General features: G+C 46.4%; 1 protein-coding gene across 1 annotated transcript in view; it reads left to right on the top strand.

Moving 5' to 3' along the window:
• Nucleotides 1-19,168, top strand: part of HIP1R (huntingtin interacting protein 1 related) — a 38,216-nt gene that overhangs the window by 7,330 nt on the left and 11,718 nt on the right. Inside the window, exons 2-14 of the mRNA XM_063315654.1 lie at nucleotides 4,374-4,437; nucleotides 5,475-5,617; nucleotides 6,563-6,619; nucleotides 7,180-7,260; nucleotides 8,108-8,184; nucleotides 9,192-9,253; nucleotides 11,191-11,331; nucleotides 12,436-12,493; nucleotides 15,408-15,483; nucleotides 15,706-15,843; nucleotides 16,925-16,983; nucleotides 17,697-17,769; nucleotides 18,662-18,845. Coding sequence (XP_063171724.1) covers nucleotides 4,374-4,437; nucleotides 5,475-5,617; nucleotides 6,563-6,619; nucleotides 7,180-7,260; nucleotides 8,108-8,184; nucleotides 9,192-9,253; nucleotides 11,191-11,331; nucleotides 12,436-12,493; nucleotides 15,408-15,483; nucleotides 15,706-15,843; nucleotides 16,925-16,983; nucleotides 17,697-17,769; nucleotides 18,662-18,845 — 1,213 coding nt within the window. The remainder of the gene's footprint in view (nucleotides 1-4,373; nucleotides 4,438-5,474; nucleotides 5,618-6,562; nucleotides 6,620-7,179; nucleotides 7,261-8,107; nucleotides 8,185-9,191; nucleotides 9,254-11,190; nucleotides 11,332-12,435; nucleotides 12,494-15,407; nucleotides 15,484-15,705; nucleotides 15,844-16,924; nucleotides 16,984-17,696; nucleotides 17,770-18,661; nucleotides 18,846-19,168) is intronic.

Here is a 19,168-nt window from a genome sequence, read left to right as displayed (position 1 = left end):
TACGTCAGCCCAGCCCAGCTGCCTTTGAAACTGTGCAACTTGCTGGAACATCTGGTGTGCATCACCCCAGTATCCCGAGGACGTTTTTGCTCCCGTGGCTGCACCCCATTGCGCTACTTGGCTGTCCAGGTCCATGAGGATTTCTGGGAGTTGTAGTCTTGTAAAGATATCCAGGGGCAGGGAGTTTCCCAGCATGGGAAGAAAATCATAATTCCTGAGGTGCCGTATATTCATTTATGAATTTTGATGTGCGCTTAAAAGCTCTTCTGAAAAGGGGTGTTATCTTCCTCCTCCAGTGGTGAGACTACAGTAATTGGAAGTTTTGGTAATGCAGAAATGGGAACAGGCTGGTAAATCTGGACCCTGAATGCTAACACGCCTGGAAACTGCCACTTCAGGAAAGATTGAATATCTAGACCAGTGTTTTTCACCCTTGGCAACTTTAAGATGGGTGGACTTCAACTCCCAGAATCCCCCAGAGTTGAAGTCCACCTGACTTAAAGTTGCCAAGGTTGAAAAACCCTGACCTAGACAGTTCTGGCTGACAGCTCTCTCTGTTTGGCATGGATCCTCTTTTGCTTTCCATCTTAACAATCAGACACTACAGCTAATGGTTATTTATGGATTAGTTCTCATTGCTTGATGCAGGATCTCCCTTGTTCTTCCTGGATCCCCCACTTGGCATCCCTGGTCAGAGTTCCGGGAGCCAGTGCGCATCTCTGGCACACACAAACACGAAATCCTATTATTTCCAGAAACAAACAGAAAAAAAATGCACAGCATCCAAGAAGACCCAGCCGAAGACGTGTTGCGTTCTCTCCGTCGCATCGGGTGAGCTGGCGAGATCTGTCTGATCTCAGCGAGAAATTCTCATTAAGAATTTAGTGCCTGTGTCAGATGGGAGAGTGACAGAGAGCAAACACACCGTGCTAAATTTATCACGTTGAGCAGGAAGTGGTGGTGCAGGAGCACCACTTCAGCACTCCCCCCCATCAAAGTCCTTTTTAAGTGATGGGGCCAGCAGATCCCAAGCAGCACAACTTGATCCTTAAGGGGACAATTGGAGCTCTTTCCACACGTGGGCAAAGGCCTTTTTCGTGTTTGCTCGCATGCTGACCTGGATCCGTGTTTTTTCCTGTGTTAGAAAGAGGCTCTTCGGTGCCTCAGTCACTCTTGTGAAACGAGGCCAGCCAAGTTCCCCTTTTCCTGCCAAATGCAAGAGAAAACTCCCCTGTGCTCATTTTACGAATACGCAACGTTTTCGGATGAAATGCAAACTGCATTAAACATCAGAGGTCTAAGACAAGGAGTGGTTGCAAAGTAATGGAGATCTTAGCGCAGTGTTTCTCAACCTTGGGCACTTTAAGATGGGTGGACTTCAACTCCCAGAATTCCCCAGCCAGCTGGCTGGGGAATTCTGGGAGTTGAAGTCCACCCATCTTAAAGTGCCCAAGGTTGAGAAACACTGGGTTCGCGGGCTTCGAGACCTCCCTCTGCCTTGGAAGCTTGCTGTGGACCTTGGGGAAAGTCCTTCCCTCTCAGCCCAACCTACCTTGCAAGGTTGTTGTGATAAAATGGGAGAAGGGAATAATTTTTTCTGTTGCCTTTCTAAAAACACATTGATCGACGATGCGCCATCAAGTTGTTTTCGACTCCTAGCGACCACATAGAGAGATTTTCTCCATGAAGAACGCCCTGGAATATTTTGGGGTTGGGGTCCTGGAGGCAATTGCTCCCTCCCCCCCCCACCCCATGCCTGCTGGAAAGAAACCACTAGATCTCCCAGGAGTCCCACCCTTGCAAAGAAAGATCTCCTTGCAGGCAGGAAGCCTAATTTTTCGGGCTTCTTGCGCATGCGAAGAAAGCTATTCGGTGGCAAGTTTTTCCCGAGGGAAGCCGGAGCAGTGATTCCCCCTCCTCTCTGCGCCCTCCCCACCCCAGCGTGGGCAAATGCTTGTTTCCGGCTTTTCGCCCTGCCTTTCGAGGCACAGTGGTTTCCCCGGCAGGCGTGCAAAGAAGCTGGATGGGAGGGGAGAGGAAAAATCCCAGGAGGGGGGTCATTCTTGGTGGACCAAGCTCGAGCAGGCGTTGCGAGAAAATCCAGGCACGTCTTTCCTCGCTGCAGTTCCTGGTGGCTGTGCTTGTTTTGGCCAAGGATCCTTCTCTGGTCCAAGCGGGTGCCTGGAAGGTGGGGGAGGACCCCTGATCCTGTGGGGCAGTGTTTCCCAACCTTGGCAAGTTTAAGACGGGTGGACCTCAACTCCCAGAATGGACTTCCCTTCCCTTTTCCAGTCCAGCTCCAGATCTCGTCGGCGTCCTTTGTTATTTCAGAAGACAATGATCTACACAAGGCACGGTCCTTTCTCAGGTCTATCATAGGAATTGCAACTAGAAAAGTTAAAAAAAAAAACTACTGGAGGAAAAAAATTATTTGGGAAGCTAAGGGGTTTTTCCCCATAAGCTGCAAGGTGTGAATAAGGCATTGTGTCCCACGTGGAGCCAAATGTGGAAACCGGCACAGCTCAAGCAGCGGGTGCCAGAAACGAATCCTGAGATTCGCGGATTGGGGGTCTTGCTGTTGGCCCAGAAAGGCTTTGCGGGTTCAGAGGCCGGCCGAGCCGTCCTGCAGGAGACTGCTTTCCCCGTTCAGCTTCTTCTGTTCAGCTGGAAGCTGAGCTCTTAGCATCTCAATGACCGGACCCGACAATGGGCCTCTGTGTGAAACGAGGTCAGGCTTCCTCCTTGCCAAGGCTCGTCCGCGGTGGCACATCCGCAGAAGAAGTCAACATTTCTGACCAATGTTCAGTGAGGCTGAATAAAATCGGCAGGTTGCATTGCACGTGCGAACGCCTCCAGGACTCTGCGGGAATCCAATCCCATCCTTTTGGAAATACGCTATTTCCCTTTGTCTGTCTTGAACCTGTTGCCCAACCTTTCTCGCTCCACCTCTTTCGTGATGGGGCAGGTGGACTTCCAGATCCACCGCTTGCATCTTTTGGATCCTTCCCGGATTCCGCCCGTTTTGACCTGCTGCCTTCCCAAGGCCTTGAGGATCAATACTGCTGACTCCCAGTCAGGGGCCTTCAAAAGCACGGGCTGCCTTGGAGAAGGGGGAGTAAAGTCTGGGGAGGATCTTTTTTGCACTGGGGAATTTTGGGAGTTGAAGTCCACATATCTTAAAGTTCTCGAGGTTGAGACACACTGATGTAGAGTCTGCAGACAGACTTGGTGGAGAGTAAACCCTTTTGCATACAGACTGTCTCCATCCAGATAAAGATGCATTAGTTTGCATTGCAAATTTGTGATTTGGGGAAAAAAACCACCTCTATGTAGTTGTGAAGGGCATTCTGGTATTGAGTGAGAGAAGCATTTTCACTCCTGATCATCACTTTATGCCTGTATTTTTTTTTAATGCTTGCATCCAATAGTTAATTCCATGAGACCTGGGCCAGAAATGTTTTAACAATCAAGAGGTCTAGAAACTTGAAAAACTTTTTATGAGGCAAGAAGCATAGAAATCTATCCCATGTATACCAACGCATCCATGAGCATGAAGAAATTAATATAGTTAAATTAAATTTCTCCTTCCCCAATTCCAAGGAAAACAAAGCAGTTGAGGCTTCTTTTCCTTTCATACATTGTAAAGACTGGGACAAGTTTTTATTTTTATTTTTTTTGCCCCATGAAGGATTTTACTATTTTACTACCTTCCCTGTTGTACTTTATCTCCTGTGGGGGTTCAGGGTAATTTAAACAGAGGGTTGGGGAAGATTTTGTTTTAAAAGGTGGAGTTTTTTTCCCTAGAATGCTGCCGATCTGCTCACAAGGGATTTAGAACTGGGAACCTTGAACCAAGGGTTGGAGATACTTTTTTATCTCTCCCCCGACATTCAAGGGAAGCAGAATTCAAGTTCAAGAGTTTGGTGTGTGTGTGTGTGTGTTTCACTTCTTTTTCTTTCCCAAAGTATTTTTATCAGAAAGCTGCTTCCATCCAGGTAATTTGTAGGGCAAAATCCAAAGGTGTCCCCGGGCCTTTATCATTTTTTTCCCTCCCCGCCCAGTTCAGCCTTTCCATTCTGCCCTTTGGCTGAAAAGGTTGCCTAGAGACGCTGCTGCGTTGGGCACCCTTTTGGGGTAGGGTATGACAGGATGCCACTGTTGACGCTGGATTTGTGGAGAGATTGTAGAGCGTGCTGGCTGGGGGTGATGGGTCTCGTAGCCCAGGCATAGCTGGAGGGCGCCGGCTTGGAGAAAGCCTCTGTTGGCATACATCATACACGAACGTTAAAGACTGCAGAGGGCTCTCTTGTAGGGAATCCCACATTTGCACCGCTGCCGCCTTTCAGTCGATTGTCTCGGTTTTTTCCTTGCAGGCTATAAGCATTAGCAAAGCCATCAACACGCTGGAAGCGCCGGTGAAGGAGAAGCATGCTCGCAGTATCCTTCCGCCCGTCCCTTGCCTCTTCCCTGATTTCCTGGGGGCTCCAGGTTTTCATTAGCTGGTGTTGGGAAGGAGCCTCTGGTGGCAGTTTGCAAAGCAATATAAGGACACGGTTATGGCCTCTAGGAGTCTACAGTCAGGTCAAAATGTAAATAAAAGCAAAGTTGTGTTTTATTCAGCAACTTAACTACTAGACCAAGCTGGCTCATCCAGATCTCCATCCATTCACCTATCGTCTACCTATCATCTACCTATCTATCATCTACCTATCAATCATCTATCTATATCCATCCATCCATCATCCATCTGTCTATTGTCTGTCTGTCTGTCTATCTATCTATCTTGTCTACCTATCATCTATCTACCTATTTATCTATCATCTACCTATCGATCATTTATCTCCATCCATCCATCCATCCATCCATCCATCCACCCACCCACCCACCCACCCACCCACCCACCCATCCATCCATCCATCCATCCATCCACCCACCCACCCATCCATCCATCCATCCATCCATCCATCCATCCATCCATCCATCCATCCATCCATCCATCCATCCATCTGTCTACTTAAGAGAATGAGAGCCAGATTGGTCTACTGGGTTAGGGTCGTGGCCTAAGGACCTGCATTCTGACTTGGTCATGGAAGCTCTCTGGGGGCTAGGATATGGCTTGTTGGGAAACATGGATAAACTGTCCTCCAGGGTCACCATTCATTCTCTCCCTGCATTAATATATCATTCACCTCCCCTTATAACCGGACACCATTTGCTTTGGAGTTTCCTTCATCTTTACATCCCTTAATGGGCAGGCATGGAGAAACAGAGACTGCAAGTGTAAGGTAAACTGTATAGCACATTCTGAAGAAAAAACTCAAGAAGGAGTTTTGGTGCCAACAAAATTTCCCGAGAAGATAGCATTTCCTCACCCATTTAACCGAAACTCACTCTGGGATCCTTTCTGATTGCCAATCATAGCAAAACGAGGGCCATGTTTCCCATTCTCAATATGAACCTTAACTTCTATGAAGGAATTATTCTAGGGACGCATCATGAGAAAGGTGCATTTACTTTTTGGTCATATGCGATTGGTCTCCCCCTGCCCAGCAGTGCCATCCTGAGCTGGAAGTTCTGCCATGTTCTCCACAAGGTCCTCCGAGATGGTCATCCAAATGTAAGTTCCTTGATCTTCTTCCTTTTAGCTCTTAGACTATTACCAAGGAGGTGACACGTCCACCTGGGTGTGTTGAGCTGTTATTTTCAACAAAAGGTGTGCCAGGTGGCGTTCTTTAACAAACACTTCAGTGGGCTCTTTCCCAAGACAGCTGCATGGAAAAAAGAGAATTTTGCAATCTCTGAATGAACATTCCCCCAACCTGGTATATTTCAGATGGGTTAGTTTACAACTCTCTGTAATTTCCAGTCTCCTGGAGGGCATAGTTCAGCCCATCAAGAAGGTGCCACATTGAGGAAAGACGTTCTTTTGGGTTCATTTACTTATCTGAGAAATACGGAGCCCATTTTCCCTTACCAAAACAAAAGGAATTGCTTAGGTTGACTTGTCAAAGATAAGTTATAAGTGATACAAGCATTGCGTCTTATTTGTGTCCAAGACTGAACATTGCACGCTTGGAGCTACCCAAATGCTGGGCTGCCTTTGTCAACCTTACGTTGCCTTTTCTTTCGGACACTCTGAGATAGCCAGGGTTTGCATTTCTGAGATGGCCAGTTCTGTATTCTCCAAGTTTTTTTTTTTTTTTAACGTCCTATTGACTCCTCTAAGGGATGCGGTGGCGCTGCGGGTTAAACCGCTGAGCTTGCCGATCGGAAGGTTGGCGGTTTGAATCCGCATGACGGGGTGAGCTCCCGTTGCTAGTCCCAGCTCCTGCCAACCTAGTCATTCGAAAACATGCAAATGTGAGTAGATTAATAGGTACCGCTTCGGTGGGCAGGTTACAGCGTTCCGTTTAGTCATGCCGGCCGCATGACCACAGAGGAAGTGTCTACAGACAAACGCCGGCTCTTCGGCTTTGAAACGGAGATGAGCACCGCCCCCTAGAGTCGGACACGACTGGACTTCATGTCAAGGGAAACCTTTACCTTTTATTGACTCCTCTAGGTTCTTCAGGACTGCCAGCGGTATCGAAGTAACATCCGGGAAACCGGAGACCTTTGGGTGAGTTCTGAGGATTGCTTCAGAACCTCAGGTGTTAAATCAGTTTAGAAGACTAAGTTCAGACTTTGTCAGAATATAGAGCAGCCTTTCTCGACCTTTTGATCTTGGAGGAACCCTGGAAATATTTTTCAGGCCTTGGAGAACCCCTGCACATTCAGGCTCAGATATAGGCCAGGAATGACAAAAGTAATGTATTTGTTTCATGGGTAGGCCTGTCTATGTGCATAGACAGTGTTCTTAAACTAAAAATAAGGAATGAAACTTATCTTTAATGTGAGGTTGCCTGAATTTGAATTAATTTTTTAAATAAATTGTGATCTCCCAGGGAACCCCCAGTGACCTCTCGCGGATGCCACGGAACCCTGGTTGGGAAACCCTGATATAGAGCAAGGCTAGAGGGTCCTGGTCAGTCTGGGATAGGGGAACAAAGCTAAGAATTCCTGTTCCTTCAGTGCAGACAGGGAGGAGGCTGCCGGGGCACCTTGAGGAAACAAATTTCACCCCTCCAGACCTACTTTTGATTTTTGGAACCAGGTGCATCCATTGCTTTCCTTTTCCAGGGCCATCTACACGATCGTTACGGCCAGCTTGTGAATATTTATACCAAACTTTTGCTGACCAAAATCTCCTTCCACGTAAAGGTAACTCTCTTCCGACCGATCCTGTTCTCACAGTAAAGGTGGACGGAGTTTTGCAGGGCGGGCTCAGGCGAGGGAGATGCGGCTCTCTCTTCTTAAGGACGGGACCCGTGGGCGGGCTTGGTTAGTTGACCTGGCCGTCACCTCTGAAAAGTCACAACCTGTTCGGACGTGATGGTGGAATGTTTTTTGCTTGCCTCAGCCAAGCAGAGAAGGATTGGTCGTTGGCCACGGTAGAAATGTTGGGGCTACAGACCTTTAAACAGCCCAACTCACCTCGCAGGGTTGTTGTTGTGGGGAAAAGAGGAGGAGGAAGGAGTCTTAGGCATGTTCGCCGCCTTGAGTTATTTATAAAAATAATAAAGGCAGGATAAAAATTAAATAAATTAATTAAAGGTGCCTCCGTTGGTTCTGGATAGTATTTCATTGGTCCTGCCTTTAAATGAACACTCTGTTAGGCTGCAGGTTGGAAAAACATGGAATCTTGAGCTTCTGCTTCTGTCAGTTGGTGAAGGTCCAAGGGAGGTGCACCCATCTGCTGGAAAGCAGCCACATTAGGCAGTTTGGTCCACGCAGCTGAAACTACCTACTGCGTGTTTTGAATCCTCAGCCTTTGGTTGGGGATCCTAAGTCCAAATGGGAGGAGGTCAGCTGGGTGCCCTCCTGTTGGTCTCATTGTAACCCAAGATCCTTTCTTGGCAGATGGCAGTCTGATGGGAGCCTGCCATGCTGATGGGGGCACAAAGGGGAGAGTGTAGCCAGCCCCTTTTCGATGAATCCCGTAAGGTTTGCAAAGAGCAGGGTTCTCCCCGTTGACAACTGCTAATTCTCCCTGCTTTTGCCCCCAAAGCATCCTGAATTCCCTCCTGGGCTTGAAGTCACCGACGAGGTGCTAGAAAAGGCTGCTGGAACAGATGTGAATAACATGTAAGTGCTTCTCCCACGCCTAGGGTTCCTTGAAAACTTTTAGAAAGTCTAACGTCTGCCTTTCTCTCTGATGCAAATGTGGCGTCCCAGGAATGAAACGGATGAGAGCTGCAGTAGATCCTTGGTTGAGTAGCTCTAATATTAACCTCCCCTTCTAGATCAGGATTCCAGTCCCTGGAAACAGTTTTATATTTTGCTTTTGGGATTAAGCGCTGGGTTGGCTTGGGGCTTGCCCTAAATAAAAAAACACTGTGCAGGTTTGGTTGGCTGCCAGGATGCTCAGATGGTTGGATTACGTTGTGTCCTGACCTTGTTTGCTCCCTTTGACCTGTCTGGAATTAGACATGGGCCCAAACATTGTGAGCAGCGTGGCATTGCTAGCTGGTAACCTAGTTTATCCAACAAAACCAGGGTAACCATATGCTGTGGACGGGGAGGACTTTTGGCCTCCTTCTCCTGCCAGTGACTTTCCAAGGGATCTGGTTGCTTTGTGGGACCAAGTGTGGGGAAGCCCCCATTTACTAAGATGGCAGTGGGCCTCCCCAGTCCAAGACATGTTTGCCTCTCCTCTTTTTTCCCTCCTCAGCTACATGGGAAGCTGAGCATAACAATGATGGCTTGTTTGCAGCAAGCCAATCTCAATCCACAGGAGGTTTGTTTCAACAAAGTTATGACAATCCACAGTTTAGGGACTCGGATGATTGGGTAAACCGTGGTTAATCTAAAATGTACGTTTTGAGTTCCTTGCAGGCAAGAAAGAGGGGAAGGGGTTTGCTGGGGTGGGGGAGAGACTAGATCCTTTCCTATCATAGCGCTGCTTCAGTGTAGCCTGGATTGGTGTAGCCAGCAAAGGAATGTTTGCATTTACGGAACGCTTGATATGACAGTAAGACACATTCCTTGCTAATCCCCCAATTTCTTATCGGAGGCACGCCCGTTTGACATGGAAAGAGAAACGGATCACAGATAAATAAACCCTCTGCTCTTTATTTAAAAATTCTCTGTAGCTTCCAGCTCACCGTTGAAATGTTTGACTACATGGATTGTGAACTCAGATTATCAGAATCAGGTAAACTGCCCTGAGTGTGGATGCTCTCTCTCCTTTCATTTCCTTCTCCGTGCCATTTTTAAATGCAGGCTGAGACGTCTGCAGCGTTGCCAAGTTCTCCCTTGTTTTGGGGGTTGAAAACAGCAGCTTTGTCTGCAGAGGTTGGTGGGCTGAGCTTTTCTCCACCGTCACCCCCTGCTTGGATCTGCAGATCAAACGACTGCTAAATCCACAACGTCCAAAAAAGCGAGCCGGTGGTTTTCTGCTAAGGTGGCACCGCATGGTTTTGCAACCCGATTCTTTTCCGGTTGTCATCGTTTATCATTCTGTTCTTTTGACAGTTCTGTAACCACCTTGGGAGGGCAGGTCCTCCCTAAGTCTTTTATTAAGCAAATAAAATACGTTGCACTAAAACCGACAGAGAGACGAGAGGTTGTGCAAGGGTGGTACAATGTGCAACCTATATAAATTGTGCAGGTTGTCGGAATGAGGCGTCTGCTTTTTAAAAAATCCCATCAGTGTCCCTGAGTTTTGCACCTCTGCCCACAAGTGCAACCTCCTTTGAGAGAAATGCAACCTTGGTTCTCTTTAGCAAGCGCCTCGTATCCGTTCTGCTTTGTGAGTTTCCTTTGCGGGGAGCATCAGATAACACCGACACCCATCCACGTTCCCTTTCCTTTGTCAAGTTCTGGGTTGCCGCGCGACCTTGGTCTGGTCTCCCTGCAGGCACAGTAATGTATACTCCAAGTTAATGACAAACCTTTTATAACCTGGGCAACATCACGCTTGATCCAGCCTTGGAGCAGCCTAAGCAAGCAAAGACGGTTTCTGACCGCTTAAGCAAGAAGGGAATTGTTTGATGCTTGAACTGGTCAGGCCCTCTTCCATTACAGTCCTTTAACCCAGAATGTTAAACAGGCAATAGTTATGCAAAATTCAACCCCACCCCATCCTGTGCCCAACAGCTGGTTCCACAAATTCATCAGGGAAGTCTCGGCTGCTACCTTGCGCACCTCCCAGTTGGTAGTTGGGGAAATTCTGCCTCGGAAAATGGAGATGTGTTTATTTTAAAGGGTTTGCGGGGAAGAGCAGGGGATGGGCTGGACCTGCAACGTTAATACAGGTTGCAAAATTCAGGAGCTTCCAGTGTTGAGGATTTGTACCTTACTCCAAGAAGTAAGATTGATTGGTGGCTAAGGTGTGAGCGGGCATCCTTTGGCCCACCTGATCTTGTCCAGATTGAATTCCTATTTGACTGCTGGTCAGTCTGGCAGTGGCTAATGGGGTTTGGAGTCCGACATCCACTTTTTCTTTATTCCAGCAAAGCATCTGACTAACCTAGAGGGGTTCCTATGGAAAGAGACAGTGGGCTATGAATTCTATTATCTTATTTTATATTTTATTTTATGATTATTTTATTTATCATAGATGAAAAAAAGGGGGGGGGGCTCGGTTTAGTCACTCCTTTTCTGATATTAATTTTCTTTTCAAACTCACCCAGAATTTCCACTGGGCTGAGGAGTAACTTTTTGCATGAAATTTGCTGCTGTTACTTCGGAATCCACACCTTTATCTGTAAATATCAGTATCTCTCCTGGCTTTATGTCCATAGAGGACCCTTTGTCTATAATGCCATAAATTTATTTCGTTTCCGCTGTAGCGGTGTTTCTCAACCTCAGCAAGTTTAAGATTGGTGGACTTCAACTCCCAGAATTCCCCAGCCATCTGGGAGGTGAGGTCCACCCATGCTGGCTGGGGGATTCTGGGAGTTGAAGTCCATGCAGCTTAAAGTTGCTGAGGTTGAGAAACCCTCAGCACTATTTTTATTTATTCATTATGTATTGAACAAATTTATATGGCCGCCCAACTCACATACAGTGACTCTGGGTGGCTCACAGAATTAAAAATAATTAAAATTAAGAATTAGGAGTGTGACTTCTCGCCCTTCCTCTGCCTAGTCTTCAGACAGCTCAACACCTCCATGGCCATCTCCCAGATGTTGGCCGTTCAATGCCGGTTGGCTCCGCTCATCCAGGTGATCCAAGATTGCAGCCACCTCTACCATTATACCGTGAAGCTGATGTTCAACCTCCATTCATGTAAGCGGATCTTCAGAGCATCACAGGTCTTAATTTGGCATTTGCTGCAAGGGGTGACAGCTCTCGTGTCTGGTACCCGCCTTGGAGACAGAAGCTCCTGGATTCTAAATAGGCAGGAGCAGTGGAAGATGGGCAAGATTCCTTCTCTCTAGCTGGAGAGAATAGGCTCTCCAAATTCATCCAGGGAAGCTTAGCCAAAGTTAAGCACAAAGATCGGCAACGGCTGGGGATGTGTTCCACAGACTGTTTTTCTGCTCCTGTCCTGCTTCTCAGCCTCTTCCCACGCAGCATCCAATTGCAGGGACGTTGATCTGAATCGATTAATAAACTCTTGGGGTGCCATAGAAGAGATCAGCCGGCTCCCAAAGATTTAGCAAAGGCCACCCCCAGTTTCTCTCTGGCCTGCTTGCTGCAGATGCAGCAGAGGGCAGCATGATTTGCATGCTTCTCTGTGCAAAAAGGCTTCCCATGGGGAGAAGTTACGGCACGTTGCAGAAGAAGCTAGATGCAATAGGGGATCAGCCGAAGGCGGGTTTCTCCCCTGAGCCAGGGCTCGGCCCCTGGCACATCCCATAATCCCTTGCAGAGCAAGCAGGAATTCCTGGCAAGCCCGCCTGGGTGGGAAGGGTCCCCTCAAGGCAGGAAGTATGCAAAGCACAGGGTTGAGTCACCTGATTTGAATCGGGCTGGCAATTTCAACACAGGCAGTGCCTTTGAAAACAACCCTGCCAGCGCCAGGCCACCAGGGACTCCCTGGGGGACATTCTTTCTCCTGATTCGACTGCTTGCAGCTGTGCTCTGGAACCAGAGTAGGATTTAAATTTAGGCATCATTCCTCCCCTTCCAAAAAAATGTGGGGGGTTAGTTATGCTGGAGGGGAGCTGCTTAGATACCCAGTCTCTAGGTTTAGCCTTCTGAAATGCTGCTAGTGGACAGAGAAGGCAATCCTAAAACTGGTTTGCTGGTTTACATTTCGGGATGCTGCAGGCCCGAGTTTTTAAAATCTGCCTGGATGCTTGCTTGCAAAGAGTTACTTGCTTTTTCAGTCCCTGGCTAGAAATGGCACTTGGAAGATCCTGATCCTTTTGATTCTGGTTTGTTCAGGTTTGACAGCTGATACATTACAAGGACATCGAGACAGGTTTCATGAACAATTTCGCAGGTAACGTGACTTGAGGCCTCGTCCTCCATGCCGTTGGTGGCTGCTAGTTGTGAAGTCCAACCCCCCCAACGTGCTGTGTTGGGCATTCCCTGGCCTCAAATCGAGTCATCTTAGGGCCACTCTGATTTTTTTTAAATAACAGGAATGCCCTGCAAAAATATTGTGTGAATTGTATCCCCAAAGAGTCATCTTTTCGAAGGACAGCTCCTTGTATAATATCACTTAAAAAAAAAATAACCCAGTAGCACCATCTGATGAAGATTAGCCAGGGAGTGCTTAGCTATCTGGACTTCTGAGATCATGAGGCCTAGAAACTTGGCTAGTTTTATTTAATGCTGCACTGCAGATTAAATAAAACTTGTGGATGGGATTCAAGGAGTGGTGATGAGTGTTGGCTTGGATGGCTTTGAAATAAATTTGATACAATCAGGATGGATTTGTGAGTTAGCTTTGCTGTTGTTTATTTGTTTAGTCGCTTCCGACTCTTCATGACCAGCCCACGCCAGAGCTTCCTGTCGGTCGTCAACACCCCCAGCTCCCCCAGGGACGAGTCCGTCACCTCTAGAATACCATCCATCCACCTTGCCCTCCACTCGGCCCCTCTTCCTTTTGCCCTCCACTCTCCCCAGCATCAGCATCTTCTCCAGGGTGTCCTGTCTTCTCATGATGTGGCCAAAGTACTTCAGTTTTGCCTTTAATATCATTCCCTCAAGTGAGCAGTCTGGCTTGATTTCCTGGAGGATGGACTGGCTTGATCTTCCTGCAGTCCAAGGCACTCTCAGAATTTTCCTCCAACACCACAGTTCAAAAGCATCGATCTTCCTTCTCTCAGCCTTCCTTATGGTCCAGCTCTCGCAGCCATATATTACTACAGGGAACACCATTGCTTTAACTATGCGGGCCTTTGTTGTCAGTGTGATGTCTCTGCTCTTGACTATTTTATCGAGATTTGTCATTGCTCTTCTCCCAAGGATTAAGCGTCTTCTGATTTCCTGACTGCAGTCAGCATCTGCAGTAATCTTTGCACCTAGGAATACAAAGTCTTTCACTGCTTCTACATTTTCTCCCTCTATTTGCCAGTTATCAATCAAGCTGGTTGCCATAATCTTGGTTTTTTTGAGGTTTAGCTGCAAGCCAGCTTTTGCACTTTCTTCTTTCACCTTAGTCATAAGGCTCCTCAGTTCCTCTTCGCTTTCAGCCATCAAAGTGGTATCATCTGCATATCTGAGATTGTTAATGTTTCTTCCAGAGATTTTAACTCCAGCCTTGGATTCCTCAAGCCCAGCTTGTCGCATGATGTGTTCTGCATACAAGTTGAATAGGTAGGGTGAGAGTATACAGCGCTGCCGTACTCCTTTCCCAATCTTAAACCAGTCCGTTGTTCCGTGGTCTGTTCTTACTGTTGCTACTTGGTCGTTATACAGATTCTTCAGGAGGCAGACAAGATGACTTGGTATCCCCATACCACTAAGAACTTGCCACAATTTGTTATGGTCCACACAGTCAAAGGCTTTAGAATAGTCAATAAAACAGAAATAGATGTTTTTCTGAAACTCCCTGGCTTTTTCTATTATCCAGCGGATATTGGCAATTTGGTCCCTAGTTCCTCTGCCTTTTCTAAACCCAGCTTGTACATCTGGCAATTCTCGCTCCATGAACTGCTGAAGTCTACCTTGCAGGATCTTGAGCATTACCTTACTGGCATGTGAAATGAGTGCCACTGTTCGATAGTTTGAACATTCTTTAGTGTTTCCCTTTTTTGGTATGGGGATATAAGTTGATTTTTTCCAGTCTGATGGCCATTCTTGTGTTTTCCAAATTTGCTGGCATATAGCATGCATTACCTTGACAGCATCATCTTGCAAGATTTTGAACAGTTCAGCTGGGATGCCGTCGTCTCCTGTTGCCTTGTTATTAGCAATGCTTCTTAAGGCCCACTCAACCTCACTCTTCAGGATGTCTGGCTCTAGCTCACCGACCACACTGTCAAAGCTATCCCCGATATTGTTATCCTTCCTATACAGGTCTTCTGTATATTCTTGCCACCTTTTCTTGATCTCTTCTTCTTCTGTTAGGTCCTTGCCATCTTTGTTTTTGATCATACCCATTTTTGCCTGGAATTTACCTCCGATGTTTCTAATTTTCTGGAAGAGGTCTCTTGTCCTTCCTATTCTATTGTCTTCTTCCACTTCCGCGCATTGCTTGTTTAAAAATAATTCCTGATCTCTTCTGGCTAACCTCTGGAATGTTGCATTTAATTGGGCGTATCTCCCCCATCACTGTTGCCTTTTGCTTTCCTTCTTTCTTGGGCTACTTCTAGTGTCTCAGCAGACAGCCATTTTGCCTTCTTGGTTTTCTCTTTCTTTGGGATGTATTTTGTTGCCGCCTCCTGAACAATGTTGCGGACTTCTGTCCATAGTTCTTCTGGGACCCTATCTACTAAGTCCAGTCCCTTAAATCTATTCTTCACCTCCACTGCATATTCCTTAGGAATATTAGTGAGCTCATATCTAGCTGATCTGTGGGTCTTCCCTAATCTCTTGAGTCTGATCCTAAATTGTGCAAGAAGAAGTTCGTGATCTGAACTACAGTCAGCTCCAGGCCTTGTTTTTACCGACTGTACAGATGTCCGCCACCTTTGGCTGCAAAGGATGTAATCAGTGAGTTAGCTTAAGTTAGCTAAATGCAGCTTCCATGTTCAGAGGCAGTCTACCTCTAAAGAGCAGCATGGTAAGGACAGGAGCAACAGAGGTACTTCCCTAGATTCTGTATTTTTCAATTCCGCCCTTTCTGCTCTGTTCCTTTAAGAAGAACAAAGGCTTATAAATGAAATAGTTAACCAATACCAAGTAATAGGGATTGTTGATGTCTTGGGAACTCCTCCCTCCTTTGACACTCCGTTTTTTCTTTGTAGCCTCAAAAACTTTTTCAAAAGAGCATCGGACATGCTGTATTTCAAGCGGCTCATGCAGATCCCACGGCTGCCTGAGGTACCCTATTCTTTTCCTGCTGGAAACAGGGCTGAACATCCTTCATATGACTGTATTCCTGTGTGCATGCCTGCATGTGTGAAAGAGCAAGGGGGTGAGGGAGGAAGGTTGTCTGAATGGGAAGCCAGCCCTAATAAATCTCCGGAAAGCTGCGGATCGGTGGGAGGCGGATGCTTGGTTGGGTCTTTGCAGCCCGAGGGTCTGACTGCCTTCCTCCCACAGAACCCCCCCAATTTTCTGAGGGCGTCTGCCCTGGCCGAACATGTCAAGCCGGTGGTGGTGATTCCGGAAGAGGCCCCCGAAGACGAAGAGGTAGAAAATCTGATTCAGATCAGCGCAGCGCCATCCGTAGAGCAGCAGGTAAGATTCAGGCGCTCGGTCTGGCCATTCAGAAGCAGGTGGTGGTGCAAACTCCCTCCTCCCCTTCCAGCTAGGGTTCAGCCCCGTGTTTTTTTTTTTTTTCCTTCCTTCTTCCTCAGCTCTGGAAGGCATAACTGTGCTTCTGAGCATGGGCAGAGTACCTTTGCTCTCCACTCACTCATGGCAGCTAGAGCATTCCCTGCAGTTATTTTTATTTATATATATATATATAAATTTTTATTAAAACTTTTTAAAAGGAAGATAAAAACTAATACAAACTAAGAGCCAGTTTGCTCTAGTGGTTAAGGCACCAGGCTAGAGACCAGGAGACTGAGTTCTAGTCCCGCCTTAGGCATGAAAGCCGGCTGGGTGACCTAGGGCCAGTCCCTCTCTCGGCCCAACCCACCTCACAGGGTTGTTGCTGTGGGGAAAATAGGAGGTGGAAGGAACATACATTAGGTATATTTGCCACCTTGAGTTATTTATAAAAATAATAAAGGCAGAATATACAAAAAATAAATAGTAAGGAAGAAAAAAGAAAAATCAAAGAGAAAGCTAAAAGTGAAAGGAAAGAAAGTGAAAGAAAAATAGAAAAGGAAAAAAAGGTACAAAGAAGTGACTGATATCCTTCACAGCTGTTATAAGTACAATTATATTTTATCTTCTCTCAAAAGCTACATCATGACTCTCTTCTTTCTATAATTTGTGCAGAGAAAAGAGCCAAGTAAAAATCCAAGTAAAAAATCCTTTTCATCAGCCTAGAAAAATGCATTTACAAATCTCAGTCTTTGTCAGATTGCCTTTCAGCAATAAGTTCCCAGTGTTTCTTTGGTTCCCCAGTAGCTGCCATTTGTCTCTTACACAATAATAAAGCCAGGATTAGGGGGACATATTAGTGGCTCTTCCCCCTTGTTATATTTTGGTACAACTGTTTGGGGTAGATTCAGAAGAACAGTGAACTGAAAGATGTGTTGGGGAAATTTCTGAGAAAGTGCACCTGTTTCCAATGAATGGAGAGGAAAAACAAAATTCCTCCACTGTCATTCCTTGGGGTTTTTTTTTGTTTGCTTTCTTTTTGTAGAACACGTCGGATATCTTTGAACAGACTTTCGGGCCGCCCAACGGATTAAAAGATGACAGGTACTTTACCAGCAAAATCTAGGTCACCTTTTAGTTAATGTTTTCAAAAGCAACACTTAAGATGTCTAATGCTTGGGATTCCCCAGGTTAAAAAAAAAAGGTATGTCTGTAACAACTTTCTCAGGTTGATTGGTAATATTATATATAATAAGGGCAAGCTTTATTCCTTTGACAGCCCAAATGGCCTTTCTCAACCTTTTGACCCTGGAGGAACCCTGGAAATATTTTCCAGGCCTGGGGGAACCCCTGCACATTCAGGCTCAAATATAGGCCAGAAGTCACAAAATTATTATGGGTAGGGCTGTACATATATGCATGAACAGTGTTCTTAAACTGAAAATCAAGAATGAAACTTACCTCTTTAACATGAAGTTGCCCGACTTTGAAATAAATTTTTAAATAAATTGTGATCTCCCCGGGAACCCCTAGTGACCTCTCATGGAACCCGAGGGTGCCACGGAACCCTGGTTGAGAAACCCTGCTCTAGACTTAGGAGGCAGGTATGGCTCAGAAGAATTCCAGGATTTATAAACATGCCAAAGAGTCTTTAGTGAAAAACTAAAAACCTAAGCGTGATAGCTGACCATTAGACAGGGAGTGGGGGGAAAGACAGACCCATCTAAAACTTGAATCAGCAGATCATTTTTGCACACCACTAATGTACGTCCCTGCATCCCAGCAACAATGTGATGCATTGTTCTTTTTATCTTCAGGGATCTGCAAATCGAAAATCTGAAGAAAGAGATTGAACTGCTTCAGACAGAGTTAGAGAGAATTAAACTGGAGGTAAGGCTGGGCCTGGGTTTCTGCTCCGCGATTTTGCAGGGGTGCGAACGGTGCTGTTGGGCACCCCTCCCTTCCTTTATTTTCAAAGCAAGTTGCTGGCCTTTGGGAGGTGCTCTGAAATTCAGCTCAAAGAGGCCGCAGGAGACAGACAGGCTGCATTTCAGCCTTAAGTTTTTGACGCATGCAGACAAAGGGAATAAAGTTGCCTTCTCCTTTAGCTTTATCTTTAAAGTGAGAAAGTATAGTGAGTAGCAGTGTTAGTTGCAAACTAGATGGGAAAGAGAATTTTTTTTTCCGGTCAAAAAAATAGCAAAAGCAAAACGCATGTCAGAAGAGGTTAAGATCTTAGGAAAATAGGAATGTTACCAGACGGGAGATCAGTGTCATAGATTTCTCGGTCACTAGAAAATACCCTGAGCTGTTGAAGTGTTTCTTGAAAGATGAAAGTTTAATTCTTTGGGGCTAATGGCAGAAGGAACCCAGGAGGGGGCAGAGTACAGGGAGCCCTCAACTTACGATCATTCATTTAACGACCATTGAAAGTTACAAAGGCACTAAAAAAAGTGACTTGTGACCAGTCCTCACACTTACGACCGTCGCAGCACAGGATAAAAATTCAGGCACTTGGCAACCAGCATTTACAACGGTTGCAGAGCCCCGGGGTCATGAGCCATTTGCGACCTTCCCAACCGTTTCCTGACAAGCAAAATCAATGGGGAACCGAGTGATTCACTTAATGACCATGGCAAAAAAGGTCATAAATCAGGCGTGACTCACTTAGCAATGGTGGTTCCGGTCCCACTTGTGGCCGTAAGTCGAGGACTACCTGTATGACTTTGCTGTGCCTGGGAAGGGGGCGGTTAGTTTACGTCTGCCTGTTTTCTTTACCCAGGCTCAAAGATACATCACTCAGCTGAAGGCTCAGGTGAACAGCTTGGAGGCCGAGGTGGAAGACCAGAGGAAGCAGAAGCAGAAAGCGATGGTGGACAACGAGCAGCTCCGGGACGAGCTGGAGAGGTTGCAGAAAGCCAAACTTGAAGGAGATAAGAATCGAGGACTCTACCTGGAAGCAGAAAGTAGGTGGGGTTGCTGGGGCGTGGGGGGATCGAGCAAGCATGTTGCCTGCTTTGCTCTTTAAAAAAAAAAAAAAAAAGTTAAATCCAACTTCCTGGGATATACACAATTCGGCAGGAAAAGGGCTGCTTTTTCACAATTACCTTCCCCCAGCATGGATTCCTTTTGCAGTCTGGAAAGAGAGAAGAAAGACTCTCTGTCTCACCCGCATCTTTAAGCTTGTGATGATTTTGGGAGGATCCAGGTCCCTCTCAGGCCATACGTCCTCTAATTCTGAGTTTCTCTCCCCGGAAACCTTGGCAATCCATTCATTATGCTTCAATTT

Source organism: Candoia aspera, chromosome 15, assembly GCF_035149785.1.
Source record: "Candoia aspera isolate rCanAsp1 chromosome 15, rCanAsp1.hap2, whole genome shotgun sequence".
Taxonomy (NCBI): domain Eukaryota; kingdom Metazoa; phylum Chordata; class Lepidosauria; order Squamata; family Boidae; genus Candoia; species Candoia aspera.
Note: the sequence above shows the minus strand (reverse complement) of the source record. Positions and strands in the feature narration are given on the sequence as shown.